The sequence below is a fragment of the Trichechus manatus genome, unplaced genomic scaffold (assembly GCF_000243295.1).
Source record: "Trichechus manatus latirostris isolate Lorelei unplaced genomic scaffold, TriManLat1.0 scaffold00048, whole genome shotgun sequence".
Lineage (NCBI taxonomy): Eukaryota > Metazoa > Chordata > Mammalia > Sirenia > Trichechidae > Trichechus > Trichechus manatus.
The window spans coordinates 14,258,146-14,274,487 of record NW_004443984.1 but is presented as its reverse complement, the minus strand read 5'-3'; the positions used below and the strand labels follow the sequence as shown (position 1 = coordinate 14,274,487).

Here is a 16,342-nt window from a genome sequence, read left to right as displayed (position 1 = left end):
TGGATGGATGGATGGATGGATGGATGGATGGATGGTTGGATGGATGGATGGATGGATGGACAGACAGACAGACGGACAGGTGGATGGGTGGATGCCCTTGGAGAACATATCCTTTAGCAGAGAATAGACAGGTAAAGAGCTGACTTCAGGCTAATTTAACAGGGTAAGTGTTCTGTCAGAAGGATGCTTGGAGCTGTATGAGCCACAGAAGAGCACTCATCCCAGCCTAGAGCATTTGGGGAGGACTTCCCAAAGCAACGATACCTGCATTGAGTTTCAAAGGAGAATAGGAGTTTGCCCTCCAAAGGGATGGTCAGATGAGCATTCCAGGCTGAAAGAAGCACAGAGGACAGACATGAGGATGAGAAACACAGGCAAAGAGATGTGCTTCCTGGCATGGAGTTGGTAATAACTTTGGCTTGAGAAACCAAGATTCCAGACTCAAGCTGGTGACCCAGCCAAAAAAGCCACCTCCAACCCCTACCCTGGTATCTCATCTGTTACACGGCACAGGAGTCAGTCAGTCCTGGGTTCAAATCACTGTGTGACTTTGCCCAAGTCTCTTCCCCTCTCGAAGCCTTGCTTTCCTCATCAGTAAACGGGAGCTGACAACACCTGCCTTGCAGGGTTGTTCTCAGGATTAGATTCAGTGCAGGTATCCCCCATTGTGCAAACTCTCACTGTCTGAACTGAGGAGCCGTATGGTTTCAGATGATGAGAAATGCCTGTGCTGTCTCTAAAGCACCTGCCCGGGGCCTGGCCCTTGAAAGTTGCTCAGCAGGTGGACGCCGCTCTTCTCCCTTGCCAGTGGCCTGCACTTGCGGGGTCTTGAGTGAATTCTGCCTCAGACCCAGCACAGTCCCCTCCTGAAAAGGTTCCCCCACAGTGAGGCATGCAAGACCAGCACCCAAGCATCTTCAGAAGCTTCTGGCAGCCTTGTGCCTGCAGCGTGGTCAGCAGGGGGGCTTTCTTGTCTGCTTTGCAGTTGACACCTATATCCATCCACTCCTGCAGTTGACAAGCATGTGTTTGGGCCTACTTGGTGCCAGGCACTGGGGTAGTGACTTCTAAGTAGAATCAAAATCATTCTTTTTCCTTAACTGCTGCTTAAGGTAGAGCAGATCTCACGGCTGGAATCAGGTAAACAGGGAAAATAACCACCATCTCTCATAACCATCTACAGGCAGGCACTGGGCTCCATCCATGCTTTGCTGCCATGATCAGGTTAATTAACGCCTGTAATAGACCTGCTTGGTTGGTACAATCATCCCCATTTTACAGATGAGGAAACAGCCTCAGAGAACTAAGTGATTTGCCCAAGTTCACACAAGTACCAGTAGTACCAGTTGCCATTGAGTTGATTCCAACTCATGGCGACCCCGTATGTGTCATAGTAGAACTGTGCTCCATAGGGTTTCCAGTGGCTGATTATTCAAAAGTAGATTGCCAGGCCTTTCTTCTGAGGTGCACCTGGGTGGACTCAAACCTCTACATAGTAGCTGGTAAATGGTAGAGCCGGGCCCTGACCCCAGATCTCCCTAATGCTAGTACCTGTGCGCCGTGCTGGGTTAACCTCAATTGTCCTCCTTGTAATTGTTAGTTTTTCTGATGTGGGGATGTGTGTGTTTGTGCATGTATGCACACGTGTGCATGTAAGTGTGTGTGGCCATGTGTGTGCATGTGTATGAGTATGCAGTGTGTGTGTGTGCATGGGAGTGTGTACACATGTATGCATGTGTGTATGAGTATATGTGTGCATGTTTGTGTGGGTGAGTGCGCATGTGCATGTTTGAGTGTGCGTGTACACGTGTGTGTGTGTGTGTGTGTGTGCGCTGCCTGCATGAGCGCTAAGGAGACCAAGCCCCCAGAGAAGGGTGCCCTCCCCAGCCAGAGGTGGTCTGGTGAGTTTCTTGCAGTACCCTGCCCTCCATTCAGATGACAGGCTCCCCGGCTTCCAGCCCCAGAAATGAAAGAAGCATCCTGCTTCTCAGGCCCTTCGGGCACTCATCGCTCTGAATTAAACATCACAAGCCTCCATCTGCGTGTGTCATGGGGCTGCCTCTGGCAGAGGACAGTTTGCTTTCACACTGTGCGCTGCCAGGGAGAGCTGGGGCGGTAACAGAGGTCTGACTTCCCCTTTGATGTGACCTTTGCAGAGCCCACTCCTTCCCTAGGTGACGCCCCACACCCCCTCACCCCCCCAACCCCGGCGTGGTGAGCTACCCCCCAAAGCAGAGACACCAAACCAGAGAACGGGACAGCAAACGGCTCCAAAAAGCCCATTGTCATGTGCTGGCTGAAGATGTAAGAAACCCAAGGATTTACATAATCAGGCTGCAGATGCATTATTCATGAACTGCCTCATTCCTACACAATGCAGGGGCCGTGCCAGCCCGCTTGGCATTAGGCATCCCTCAATGGGAGAAGGATCTGAAATGGCCGCATTAAACCTGTTTCAGGGGTCCCCAGAAATACAACAGCCAGAGCTGGGAACTTTCAAACTTGCAGCATTACCAAGGTGGGGAAGATTTGATAAGAACTATGACCACCATCCCGGCAATGCTTTTGGTGTTGTTTATCGAACACTCACCAATGGCAGGCACCTGCTCCTCTCTACACACACACCATCTCTCACATCAGCCCTGAGAGAGATGCTGTCAAGGGTCGGCCCTCTTGAGAGATGAGAAAACCAAGGTTGAGGGGGAGGTAATTTTACCTGGCCACTCAGCAGCAGAAATGGGCTTCCCACCCAGATTTCCAGGCTCCCTGGCCTGTGTTCTCTCTTCCTGTCCCTTTCCAGGGTGTCCCTTCATACTCCACTCACCATTGCTCCTGGGGTTTTCATTCCATGACTCAGTTTTGCTTTTAAGGCTTATTATTAATACGTTGTCAGAAATTCTGTTTGCCAGGAATATAGATAGATAGACAGATACAGACATAGATATCTATAGATATATGGAGATAGATACAGCTATAGATAGATAGCTTAAAGTTTTGCATGATTCTGAAGGGAATGTGCGTTTATCTATCTGGTTATCAGTTCCTGCCTTGGAGTATAGTCTCACTTTTAAAATGGAAGTTAAAAAAAAGAGGAGTTCCTTTTTTTTTAAGCTTTACATTTACTTAAGTTTTACAAAGGAGTCTTAATTTTTTCAAAGTCTTATTATAAAATTTTATAACCGTTCGCCCTTCATAAAGATAGGATGATTGAAATGAAATTACTCACCTTGAAGTTTTATTAAATCATAACTGAGCCTCAGAATCACCCCATCCCCCAGCAGCTGATGTAGTTTTAATATTTGCACATCTCATCACTAAGCAGAACTTTCCAGAATCAAAAGTCATGCTTCCATAGTAATACCTTTGGCCGTGAAAATGAGGCTTGATATAAAATGTTGGGAGAAACCTCCGTGCTGGGCATTCACAGAGACCCTCGTGGTCATTGGCCTCCTGACTTTGGAATGTTCTGGCCATGTGACAGTGTGACAGTGACAATGGCCCAGGCTGTGTTCGGTTTAGTGCACTTCCTACCTCGCTAGATAAGGCAGCAGTGTGTCTCAGAGTTAAGAGGCAGACTGGGGAGTCAAACGAAATGAAGTTTGAGCCCCCCTCTCTCCCTGAGTAACCGTGAGTAGGTGAACTTCTCTCCCTCTGTCTCAGGTTCCTCAACAATAACAACAGAACGATAACAGGACCTACTTCATGGGGCAGTTATTGTTGCTGTTGTGAGGTGCCGTCAAGTCAGTTCCCACTCAGAGCCACCCTGTGTACAACAGAACGAAACACTGCCTTGTCCTGCACCATCCTCACAATTTTTGCTATGTCTGAGCCCATTGTTGCAGCCACTGTGTCAGTCCTCTTGTTGACGGTCTTCCTCTTCTTCACTGACCCTCTACTTTACCAAGCACGATGTCCTTCACCAGGGACTGACCCCTCCTTATAGCATGTCCAAAGTACGTGAGATGAAGTCTCGCCATCCTCTCTTCCAAGGAGCATGCTAGCAGTACTTCCTCCAAGACAGATTTTTTCTTTCTTTTGGCAGTCCATGGTATATTCAATATTCTTTGCCATCACTGTAATTCAAAGGTGTCAATTCTTCTTTGGTCTTCCTTATTCATTGTCCAGCTTTCACGTGCCTATGAGCTGGGGTGGATTAACCAGTAAGCAAGGTACGCACGAGCTTACTTGTGTTCACTTACTAATCTGTAGTGAGTAATTTCACATGGGTTTCGCCACATCAACTATGTGGTGAAAAACAGGTGAAATTGTTCACTACAGATTAGTAAGTATGCACGAGTAAGCCTGTGCATACCTTGCTTATTGGCTGATCTGGCCATGCATATGAGGCAATTGAAAATACCATGGCTTGGGTCAGGCACACTTTAGTCCTCAAGGTGACATCTTGGCTTTTTAACACTTTAAAAAGGTCTTTTCCAGCAGATTTGCCCAATGTAATACATCGTTTGATTTCTTGATTGCTGTTTCCATGGGTGTTGATTATGGATCCAAGTAAAATGAAATCCTTGACAACTTCAATCTTTTCTCCATTTATCATGTTACTAATTGGTCCAGTTGTGAGGATTTGTGTTTTCTTTATGTTGAGGTGTAATCCATACTGAAGGCTGTGGTCTTTGATCTTCATCATGGAGCAATGGGGAAGGCTAAATGACACGATGTATGCAGTGCCCAGCACTTAGCAAGCACTCAGTTACTCGGTTATTACGGGGGAGAGAAAGGGCAACCCATCGATGGATGGGGGATGAGTCTCGTATTTCTTTCAGAGAGCTTCCTGCCAGCTGATGCAGTCAGCAAATCCTGAGGCCTTTTTCCTGGTCCTCCTAAGGCCGGTAGCTCTTTTGTGAAGCTCTCTTTTCTGTTTGGTGAATAGAACTAGAGCTATAGCCAAGAAAGAGCCTGATGCTTTTTGTGAATGGGTCAAGGCTGGAATTTTCAATAAATCTTTAAATGCACAGAAGTTGCTGTTTCAGAGGCATGCTAGCCCTTCCTTAGCCCTTTATTAGGGTTTAAGATTGAGAAAGGCAGAAGTGCATGGCTGGTTCTGGCTGAGGAAACAGCTCAGTGCTCCTTCAGGTTCCCACCAATCAAACCCAGCCAGGGGTGTGGCCACAGCTTTGTCCCCATGATTTTGGCTAGGGCTGGGGCTGGGGCCGCTAACTTTCCCTCTGCTTAATTACCTCAGATCCCTCATCTTGAAGATAAAAAATTAAAATGGCGCCTAACTCCTAAAGTTCGATTCAATGGCAGCATGAATATAAAACCCTTAGCAGAGGACCTGACAAACAGGATTACCCAACAAGTGCTCTTATACCATCTTCATCATTGTTCTACTTAACTCACAGTTTTCCAAGATCTTCTTGCTCCCAGATATTCTTAAGACCCTTGTTTCCCAGTGTTATTTGTATGTTTTTGACCAAAGAGTAGAGATTACAGATATTGTGTAGGATGAAAATGGATGGGGGGCTTAGGGGTGGTACCCTTGGGCCCACAAAAGGATGAAGAAATAAAATATGGCTAGGGTGGTACAGTGTAGGGATAGATCATGACTGAAGAAAAAGACCCTCAGCCCCCCTCCCATCTTCTGCCCACCAATTCCAGTGAATCCCAGCATTTCCTAGAAACCCCGTAGTTGCGTCACAGAATGGAACCGGTAAGGGTACACTAAATGCTTTCTTGCTCACCTGGTATTTTCACTCAGGAACATTTAGAGGATCACCAACAGAGAAATGCAAAAGAATCAACACCTTGCAACTGTTCCTTCAAAGAGAAAGAGAGGCAGGTATGGAGAGGTTTGTCAATCTTGCAACCAGACACAAAGTAGACCCAATATTTCCAAAGGGTAAGAGCTTATGGAATGTAATTGTCAACCTGTGCTGCGCAAGGAACATCCACACACCCTACTCTCTCCCATCACCCACCCCTCCCCCACCTGCAATTTGAACAAATGGTCCCAGAGACAAGCAAGCATCCAACCCAGTATTTTGAAGTGCAGTAAGGCAGAGGGGAAAGATGAGTGTAATTTTGGCTAATGAAGCAACCACCCTAGGCCCTGAATGATCTGGGGACTTGGAAACAAGGTCATAAGAAAAGAAGAAGAGGAGAAGGAAGGGGTGGGGGAACTCCAGGAAAAAGTCTCCCTGCGCTAAGAATGAAATAAGGGGGGTGAAAGAAGGGAAAAAAAGGTGGATAAAAAATAGAGCCAGGAAGGGGATGAAAGTGCCAACTGTAATGACCTCCACACCTGCCAAGGGGAAGCCATACATTTGATTGCGAGCTTCCTGGCAGTCAATGAGAAATGGAAACCCCAACTTGGTCCACAGTTAACAGTGTCCAAGAGATACATTGGATGTGATTCTCACAAGTGTTCTTAGAACAAAGACTATACTGAATTTTCCCATAGATGGGACACTATGTGACATAATATACAACATCTTTAAGAATAGCCTTAGCAGACCGATGCCATCACATCCCAGTAAATTCAGTAAAGTTCAGTAGAAGCTTCTCTTCAGAGGATAAGCCCTGCCCTTCCAGTGCTCAGCTGTCCACTGATCAGGCTTAATCCATGAATATATTTTGAAGCATTGTTCAGACTAGGGTTCCCTGGAGCCCTTGGGTTCCATAGAAGGGTGTGGTTATTGACATCCACACACATGTACCCTGCTTCCACCAGATCAGTCAGGTTCCTCAAGGGATTTTACTTGGATAATGAATTCTGCCAGGGCCGGAGGACAAGAAAAACACTGCCTCACAGTGTCTGGGAATTTGCACGGTGACTATCTTCTGAGCTTAGTTCCTTTCAACTGAGTTTGTGGTAAATATTGACTGGCTGCAGGCTTAAAGTTTTGTACATGGAAAATGCCTGGAGGACAAGTTTCAGTTAAATACAGGCCCATAAGCCTTCTAGGACAGTTGTGCTGGGCATGAAATTAGAATCCTTTTGTGAAAGTGGAAGAGACTTACAAGCACCTATGCTCCTGCCCCAAAAGATAATCTTATTCTCTCTGAGTTTTGGTAATCCCAACCAATACGGTTGCCAGATTTAGGGGAAAAAACAAGATACTCAGTTAAATTTGAATTTCAGATAAACAATGAATACTTTTTTAGTACAAGTATATCCCAAATATTGCATAGGACATACTTATGCTAAAGAAATTGTCTAAATTCTGAAATTCAGATTCAGCTGGGTATCCAGTATCTTATCTGGCAACCCCACCCACAAATATTTACTGAGAACCAACTAGATACCAAGGGGCAGGCTCTGATGCAATGTCACAAAATGGCAGCCCACGAATGCATTTCTTTTGGCTCATGGGATTTCTTTTTTTTTTTAGTAACATTTCAAAATAAGGCATTTTCATGAAACATTCTGTATATCCAGCTTCTTTCAGAGATTTGGAAAATCTGGTGACACTAGGCCCACATTCCCATAAGACCACCATCCTCCAGCCTCGTTAGAGAGGACCCATGCTCCTTGGTTTGCTGCCATCCCTACAAGTCCACTTCACCACTTCTTTTACTTCCCTATAGGCATCAGGTTGGTGGCTCCAGAAGAAGCTCAGGGCTCTTTGAGAACATCTTCCTGACACCCCTGCCCACTCACCTGGTTGAGTGTCAGGCTGTGAGGGAGGCCCCAGCTCTCTTGTTCACTGTTGTATCCCCACTGCCTAGGAGACACTCTTTCTTCAGTGAATGGTCCCTGAGAGGCAGGGCCTAGAAGAGAGTAGAGTCAGCATCTGTAAATCAAACCTCAGGAAAATAGCACGCTCCAGATTTGGGGTGATGATGGCTTCCAATCAGGCATCCCTGCAGTCATTGACTGGGAGTTCAGCCACTGTGGCTCTCATCACATTCAAGCCATTGGGATGTTTAGGTAGAAAACCACCAGAGGTCTGCAGCCTCTTCCACCTGCTCTTTGAGGCTCTGCTTCCAGCTAAAGCAGATTTGTCCTCCAAGGACAGTACGGTATTTCCCACAGAACCCTCAGTTGGCCAACCTCCACTTCTGCTGGGATCTGGAGATTCCAAAAGACTCAGCAGGACAGTGTACCATTGCCCCCAAAACCATTCTCCCTGCAAACCCACATTCTCACTCCCTACCCCTAACAAGGCCCAACATTCCAAACGAGTAGCATCTGAAAGTTGAGGAAAATCCATTTTTTCTTTGATGCGATAGGGAAAGAGGAATATCAGCTAAATTTTGCCATTATTCTTTCTGTATTAAAGAGACGAATATTTGTAGAGATGGTGAAGAACAAGATGCAGAGCTCAAATTTCCAGGTGAGCCAGAAAGAGTGGAGAGAAAACAGTTGTAAAAATGGCATGACGTTGGCGGCGTCTGACTTCCTCCAACTTCACAAGGATGGAGAAGAATCAAGATTAACACCCCAAGGCTGATTCATCAAATGTATCTCCACCCTCCAACCTTTTTACCAATTCTGACACCAGCTGTCCCTCCCACGGCACTCTCTACTTCTCTACTGGGTTCGATAATTCATGGCCACACAGAACTCACAGACAATACTCAAGATTATGGGGTTTATGAGGGAAGTACCAGGTTACTATTTGGGATCAGGATCAATACGCTACAACTCAGGATCAGGATCAGGATGCATGTAGGCAAAGTCTCCCTTCTTCAGTGCAGGACAGCTCTTAGCTCCTCTCAGCTGGGCAGGCCTCCTCTCAGCCCCTTGAGGACAGGCTCCTCTCGGCCGCCTCAGGACAGGCTTTCTTTCTGGGCCCCAGGGCCAGATTAAGGCAAGTGAGCACCCTAAACACTGATAATCTGTGGTGCCCCCTCCTCTGTTCACACATGCATTCGAATGGGATATGTGAGTTATATATATGTGTGTGTGTGTATATATATATATATATATGTATATATACCCCGCTTATTAGCATATAGAGAGAATATCAAGCACTGTGTCCCACACAACAGACAATAAAAAATGAAACTCACTTGATACATAAATTAAAACTTTTCATGTTAGAAAAATATTAATATTTCCAGTATTTTTTGGACATTTGCTATGTTAGTATTATATTAAATGTGTGCTATATTACATCTGTGTGTATGCCAAACATATTTTAAGGTTAAAGTTACAAAATTATTGTTTACAAAACTTAGGACATAACTGTACATAAATGCTATACAGTTAAAAAGTAATTTGATTGAATTCATTGCAATGGTTGACTTATTCGAGTTCCTTCTCTTGTGCGTCATCTGGGACTGGAGTTCCCATTAAGTTGTTTACCAAGACGTGTGCAAGACTATTTGATTGTGTTCTATCATGGCAAAGAGCATTGTTGGCCCCCCTGGCTGGAGTTGCTGGATCAGCAGATGCGGATGTCCAAAACGGTTCTCTCAAAATGGATCAGAGGCCTGTTATCTATTAATATAATCTGTCGTTGCCCAGTAACCACTCATGTTGGATCCAGTTACATATTGGGTGAATGTAGCAAGAGTTACACTCGACAGCCCACCCCCACCTCTTGTTTATTAGAAAGAAATAGTATACTCCCAAGGGATCCACCAGGATAAGGCGTTTCAGTTACACAGGAAGGGACTGTAGGAGACAGATGCCAGTGAAGGTGTTGAAGCAGTAGGGGCCTCATAGTTTAAACAACCTTGTGTGTGGGCACCCTCATGACCCTTTGTTGTCATTGTTAGGTGCCATCGAGTCGGTTCCAACTCATAGCAACCCTATGTACTACAGAAAGAAACACTGCCTTGTCCTGCGCCATGCTCACAGTCATTGTGATGCTTGAGCCCATTGTTGCAGCCACCGTGTTAATCCATCTTGTTGAGGGTCTTCCTCTTTTTCAATGACCCTGTACTTTACCAAGCATGATGTCCATGCGTGAACTTTATTTCTGGCCAGTATACAGTCTCACGCACTGAAACTGGTATCAATTTCATTTAGTGCCCTGCCAGTTCCCTTCCACTGTGGCGTTTGCTTTTCCTTGTGTCCTATCTGATTGGCATCTATGGGTCTTTGCTTTGGACAACTGGTGCCCCTGTTTTGTTGATGCCCTAAGTACATGCTTACCTTGCTTACTGGGTAATCGATTCATGCTTGGCCCCCTCAGCCTGGCCCCTGCCTTGCTCAAGCAAGTGTTATAAAGCTCTTTAGCTCTGTCAGTAAGTGCCCAGAGGCAGCCCATTCCTCCAGGAAGCCTCAGACCCGAAGGTGCCCATCTCTCTTGCTCTGTGGGTTTGCATGCCCACTGTAGCCGCCTCACTTGGTGGGCCAGGAAGCCCACCACGCCATCTCCCATCAGTCTTCTGGTTCTTCTGCCGCCATTTCTCTGCCACTGGATCCTGCCGTGCTTTCCACCGCTTCTTTCTCCGTCTCCAGTTGTTCCAGCTCTCTCTGTCTCCTGGGTCTAGGAGGTTCTTAGCACAGGGACCTCAGGAACAAAAGAGACACTCCCACTCCTGGCTCTTCTTTCTTGGTGGTAGTGAGGTGCCCTAGCCTCTGAAATTGGCTCTCTTTTAAGTCTAGCAGGATGGCAAGACTGACCAATCCCCTCATTAGGATTCCATACACCTTATTTGCATGGCCCTACCCTCCCAATTGTTCCATGCACCTTATTTGCATTGTTAGTAAGCTGTTCAATCCCTTTGGTGGACCACAAGCACCTTATTTGCATAGCCCCACCCAATCACTGTATGGGAGTTACAAGACCGTGCACGGCTAAAAGGACCATATTAAGTAATTCACTGCACCTCAACAGTAAACATCAGTGGGAAACCCAGCGGACAGTAGCACCACATCTATTACGTGCTGAGCACTTAGTACATTCCAGGCATAAAGCTGAGCGCTCAAAGTGCATTATTTCATTTAATCCTCACCACAACCCTATGAGGTGGGTATTGTGATTATCCCCAAATTACGATGAGGTGCCTGAGGCTCAGAGACTTTAAATAATTGGTCCAGAGCCACACAGCTGAGTAGGAGGGCCAAACTCAAATGCAGACCTGCCCCCCAGGTGAGTGCTCCTTACCATCCTTTGGGGGTAATAAACCTGATACAGCTCAAGTGACATTTTGCTTGGATTTGAAGGAAGCATTGCCTAGAATATTTATTCTTTCTTAAAAGTTGAGAATCAAGTCTGTGAAATCTTAAACCTGTTGAAATATTGCCATTCTCAATTCTACCATGGTCCTGGAATTGACCCAATCCCTATTCCCACTTCGCAAAAAGTAGAGGAGAACTCTCAGGAAGCTTGAAAGCTAACACATTTGAGATGAATAAGAGAGGGAAGATATATTAGAGTTAGGTAAAAAGCCACAATTTGTTCTGAGACAAAATTATCATTGGAAAAACCAAAGATATTCTATGTCTAAGGAACATTTTGAAAAACAGAAGATTCTTCTCAACCAACAACCTTGTTCTAAGACTAGAAGATAGTTTCTACTGAGAAGTGGGATATTAGGAGGATAGAGTGCCTTTGCCACTCTGCAGTAGGAATGAGTGTGGGGTCTGATGCTTATTCATCGATGCACATGGGAGAGATGGAAGCAGGAGGAAACCACCCTGCAGCTGAGAACTACCTGGGGATTTAAGATGACAGAAGAGATATCAAGATGGGCTTGTGCTTGGGATTATTGTGCTTCTCTGAATATGAAGCCCCTTGGAATTTCAGGCCTCCTCTGGGCTTAACAGGAGTACTTGGGTGGTGCAAACAGTTAAGTGCTGGGCTGCTAACTGAAAGATTGGCAGTTCAAACCCACCCAGAGGCACCTTGGAAGAAAGGCCTGGCAATCTGAAAGGTCACAGCTTTGAAAACCCTGTGGAACAGTTCTAATCTGTAATACATCTGTCTAACACCTTGTTATGAGTCAGAATCAACTCAACGGCACCTAGTATTATTGATATTATTACTGGGCCTAATAGAATGGGGGTCAGATGGTGCTTCAGCTAAGAGCAAAGAGTTACTTTCCAGTTCGCCCATCTTCTCCAGCTGAGACTTAGAGGTTTGGTGTCTAGGATCTCCTTGGAACAGAAAGGTTTCCTCCTGGTTCCTCAAAAAGTATAGTTTGGGGTCTCCTTCCTCTACATTGTGCCCTGAGCCCTCAAAGTGATGTCATCATTGTGACCCCCTTGGAAAAGACCGGACGTGTAAAATCTGCTCTTTGCAGTCTTGTCTACTCATAAAAAAGTATCCGTCTCTATCGAGCAAGCTTCAGAACCGGGATTTCCTCTCTTATTAAGGCCCTATCGGTTTTTGTTTTATGTCTTCCAAAATGCCATCCACTGATTCTTTTTCCATTGCACCTTGCCGTTGAGTTGGCTCTGACTCATGGCAATCTTATATATGACAGAAAAGAACGATGCTCGGTCCTGCGCCATCTTCATGATTGTTGGCATGTTGTGGCTAGGAGTCTTTTACGTTTGAATGTGGGTTGTATACCAAAGAGGAAAATTTTCTCGTTAACAAATATTTTTTGAGTATCTAGTCTAGGCTACATATGGTGCTAGACCCTAGGGATGGAAATTGAGCAACAAGAGATACTATCCCTGCCTTCCTTTATTCCACAAATATTTATTGAGAGCCTACGATGTGGCAGGTAATGCCCAGGTATTGGGGTTAGATCATGGGTTCTCAATAGGGGCAAAAATTCATCCTCGAGAGGGCAAAAACAACTTACTCTTTTTATGTATAAAGCATAGATATACATACAGATTTATCTATGATAATAAAATTTCATAGGGTTGGGGAGCAATTAGGAGGAAAATGTCTAAAAAGGCTCCTTCTTGTTGTTAGGTCCCATGGAGTCAGCTCCGACTCATGGTGACTTATATATCACAGAACTAAACATTGCCATCTGCATGATCTTTGCTAGTTTTGAGCCCATTGTGCCAGCTATTGTGTCAATCCATCTCATGGACGGTCTCGCTCGTGTTCACTGACCGCCTGCTTTATCAACCATGATGCCCTTTTCTAGCCATTGGTCTTTCCTGATGAGATGTCCAAAGTACAAAAGGCTCCTTAGAGGGGCGAGGGAGCCTGGTGGTGCAGTGGTGAAGAGTTCGGCTGCTGGATTCCACCAGCCACTCCTTGGAAATCCTATGGCGCAGTTCTACTCTGTCCTATAGGGTCACTATGAGTCAGAGGTGGTAATGAAAAAAAAGGTTGAGAAAGACTGGGCTAAAACAATGATAAACAGACAAAAATCCCTGCTTTCTTGGCGTATATTCTTGGGACATTTAAAAAAGAAAATACGGTAATTAAATAATTCTCCAGGCAAAGTATGTTGAGGGCAAAGGCCAGTGGACTAGGGAGCATATTTCACAGAGACCCCACCCCCAGTCCAGGGGACAGGAGAGGACCCCCCTAAAGAATGGATGTTTAAACTGAGGCTTGACGTTTTGTGGGAGCGAGCCGGGGTCTTTTTAGAGTCAAAGTTTGCAGTTGCCAGAAATAGCCACTCCAGTATACCCTGAGTTGCTGTGATGTTGAACAGGTTTCAGCGAAGCTTCCAGACTAAGACAGACTAGGAAGGAAGGCCTGGCAATCTACTTCAAAGATCAACCAGTGAAAACCCTATGGATCATAACAGTCAGATCCTGTTGTGCATGGGGTAGACAAGAGCAGGGTGACTAGGCAGTTAACAAGAACAAGTTACACCTGGGTGTCACGATGCAAATGACTGGCTTCAATCCCTCTTTTTCATTCCAAGGGTGAGGCTCGTGGTTCCGAACGTCAGAATAGCTCATCTGTGGCTGTCTTTACACGGTGGACTCTGCGAGGTTTCCCCAGCCCTTCCTGCCCACAACATTTGCATTTTTACATTCCCCAGTCTCATCTTCTTCCAGGTCAGCCATCCTGTCTGCCTTCTGCTGTCCCCTCCCTTGTCACTATGAAAAGTGAATCAAAGCTTGTTCTGTGGTGCTCCCCACCCCAAACTCCTGGCATTCCTGGAGTGAGGGGAGGCACAGGGACATGGAACTCTTTATTTGTAACAAATTCCCTGGCTCCAGCTCTGACAGGCAACCCCACACCCAGTCCAGACACGGGTATTTGGGAACCATCCGAAAAGGAAAATAAAGGAAAGTTGTTTAGAGGCGAAAGGTTTTCAAATTTCCTGTGTTTTCTACCTCCCTGAGCATTCCGACTGATATTTACTTTGTGGGCTAGTGCAGAGATTTTAGCCTTTCCCACCCTGAGTTGACTTTGAACTCAGTCTTAAAACACAGTCAAGGTGATTTCTAAGCCTGTCTTAAAGTCAAAAGAGCTCAAGAGATGGTCCTTACAGCCCCTTCCATTGAGTTCTTCCAGAATCTCTCCTCAGCCTTCTGAGGAAGACAGGACAGATATCCCAATCCCTGTTTAACAGATGAGAACGCCAAGGGTCACATAGGAGGTGGCAGAGGTGAAACTTGAACTCCGGACCCAAGTCCTCTTCCCCTCAAGGGTATACATGTCATAATGGTTGGAGTCAAAAATCTTCAGGAGATGGAGTTGGCAGTTTAAACCCTGTTGGAAAGAAATTTGCAAGTTACAATAGCATCTACGTTGTGTACAGAGTGTGTGAGATTCTTGAGTTGTAAATAACAGAAACCCATTTAGAAAGGAAGAGAGGTCATTATAAGGATATAGGAGTGAGTGCCTCCTAAAAGCTAGGGGCTAAAAGGGAATGAGTCCTCAAAAAAGAACTGGTCAGCTGTTAGATTCCATGCACCATCTCACATGCACACACACACACACACACACACACATACAGGCCACATGTCCTCTGCATCTCTCTACACATCTCCCGATTTTTTCTACTCCAGTCATGTGACAGGAAGGGACTACCTCACAGGCCCCCAGTTCAAGGGACTAGCCCAGGGGGTGAGTAGCATCTCAGAGCCCATAACCCCAAGACCTGGGAGTGAGCATCTTAATAACCCAGCTTGTGCCAAGTATCCAATCAACTCTATCCAGGGGTCAGGGTCACACATACGACAGCCAGGGTGGCCCTTCCTAGGGTAGGAGGGGGTAGCATACTAAGCAGAGGGCTAGACAGAACTCCTCAAATATCCTTCATTTTTCCCTTCTAAGACATCAGAGACATAAGACACACTGAATTCAGTAATAGCTTGTCAGGAGAAAGAAGCTCCATCACCGTGAAGGTAGCCATCATAAGAAGCTCCTGGTTTCAAAACCGTGAAACTATAAAAACAGAAAGTGACATTTCAGACTGTAAATATAAATAAATATATATGTAGATAAGGAAGAGTATATGCCAAAACACTAATAATGCTTATCTTTGAGTAGGGTGATAGTGATGAATCATTTTATCTTCTTTTTTCTCATCTCTACGTTCTTTTTTTTTTTTTTCCCCCACAACAAACGTTTTATTTTGTGTAAAAAAAGCCACTACGGGGAACATTTTGGGCCTCCCACTGCAGTTATAGAATCTGTGTGTTTCTCTTGCTTGTTGAAGGTTGGAGCCAGGAAGGCTACCCCAAAGATGGACCAAGAAAGGGAGATGCTGAAGAAAGACTTCCCGCCGAGCAAATCCAGCCAGAACCTCTTGTTTTCTAAGCCTGGCGGAAGGAACTAGAGAAACATCATCCCACCGAGCCTCACATGGTCCTCTGTGAGTCAGGTTGACTCTTCTGTGTCAAAATACTAAGATGCTTTTATAGGACTTTAAAGATTGTTAGCCTAGTGTTTTGCTTTCTAGACTGCTATTTTACACGGTACTGTATTTTGGGATGTGTGGGGAGAGAGTTTTTTTAAAAAAATATATCTATGAATGTATATACACTCAGGCATATGAAGAATATATTTAAGTTTTCAACCCAGACTCCTAGGCCTGGGTAAATAAATTTATATGGCTCAATGTTTGGGTCATGATGTGCCCAAACATCACACCTCCAAGGAGCTCCAAGAGACCCAAGTCCAAGACCAAGTTTTGAGAAAACTCAAGACTTGTACTGCAGCCACGAGGCAGAATGGTAATCTCAGGGCTGTTGGGGCCATGGTACCGTGCATTTACATCTGAGTGTATTATAATAAAGTTAGAACGCCAGTCAGTTTTATCACTTCCATAATGATGACTAACATTTATATGGCACTCTGCAGTTTTCAAAACACTTCTCTTTTAATCTTTCTCTAAACCCTGGGGGATAAATAGTATTATGTTCCCCATTTCACAGATGAAGAAGCTGAAGCCAAGAGAGATTAAATGGCTGGCCTAAAATCACACAGCTAGTAAATTCAAGAGTTGGGTCTTGAACCCAGGTTTCTAAGTCATCTCATACTGCCCATTCTGCTACACCAAGATGGCCCAGTAGTTGAAGCCGTCAGGCTATAAGGACAAACCAAGTTCC

At 45.3% G+C, this 16,342-nt stretch overlaps 1 protein-coding gene across 1 annotated transcript in view; it reads left to right on the top strand.

Annotated features, from left to right (window-relative positions):
* FHAD1 (forkhead associated phosphopeptide binding domain 1) overlaps nucleotides 1-15,717 on the top strand; it is a 201,272-nt gene extending 185,555 nt beyond the window's left edge. Inside the window, exon 30 of the mRNA XM_023732166.1 lies at nucleotides 15,451-15,717. Within this exon, the coding sequence (XP_023587934.1) occupies nucleotides 15,451-15,570 (120 nt within the window). The 3' untranslated portion in view covers nucleotides 15,571-15,717. The remainder of the gene's footprint in view (nucleotides 1-15,450) is intronic.
* Nucleotides 15,718-16,342: the final 625 nt, after the last annotated feature.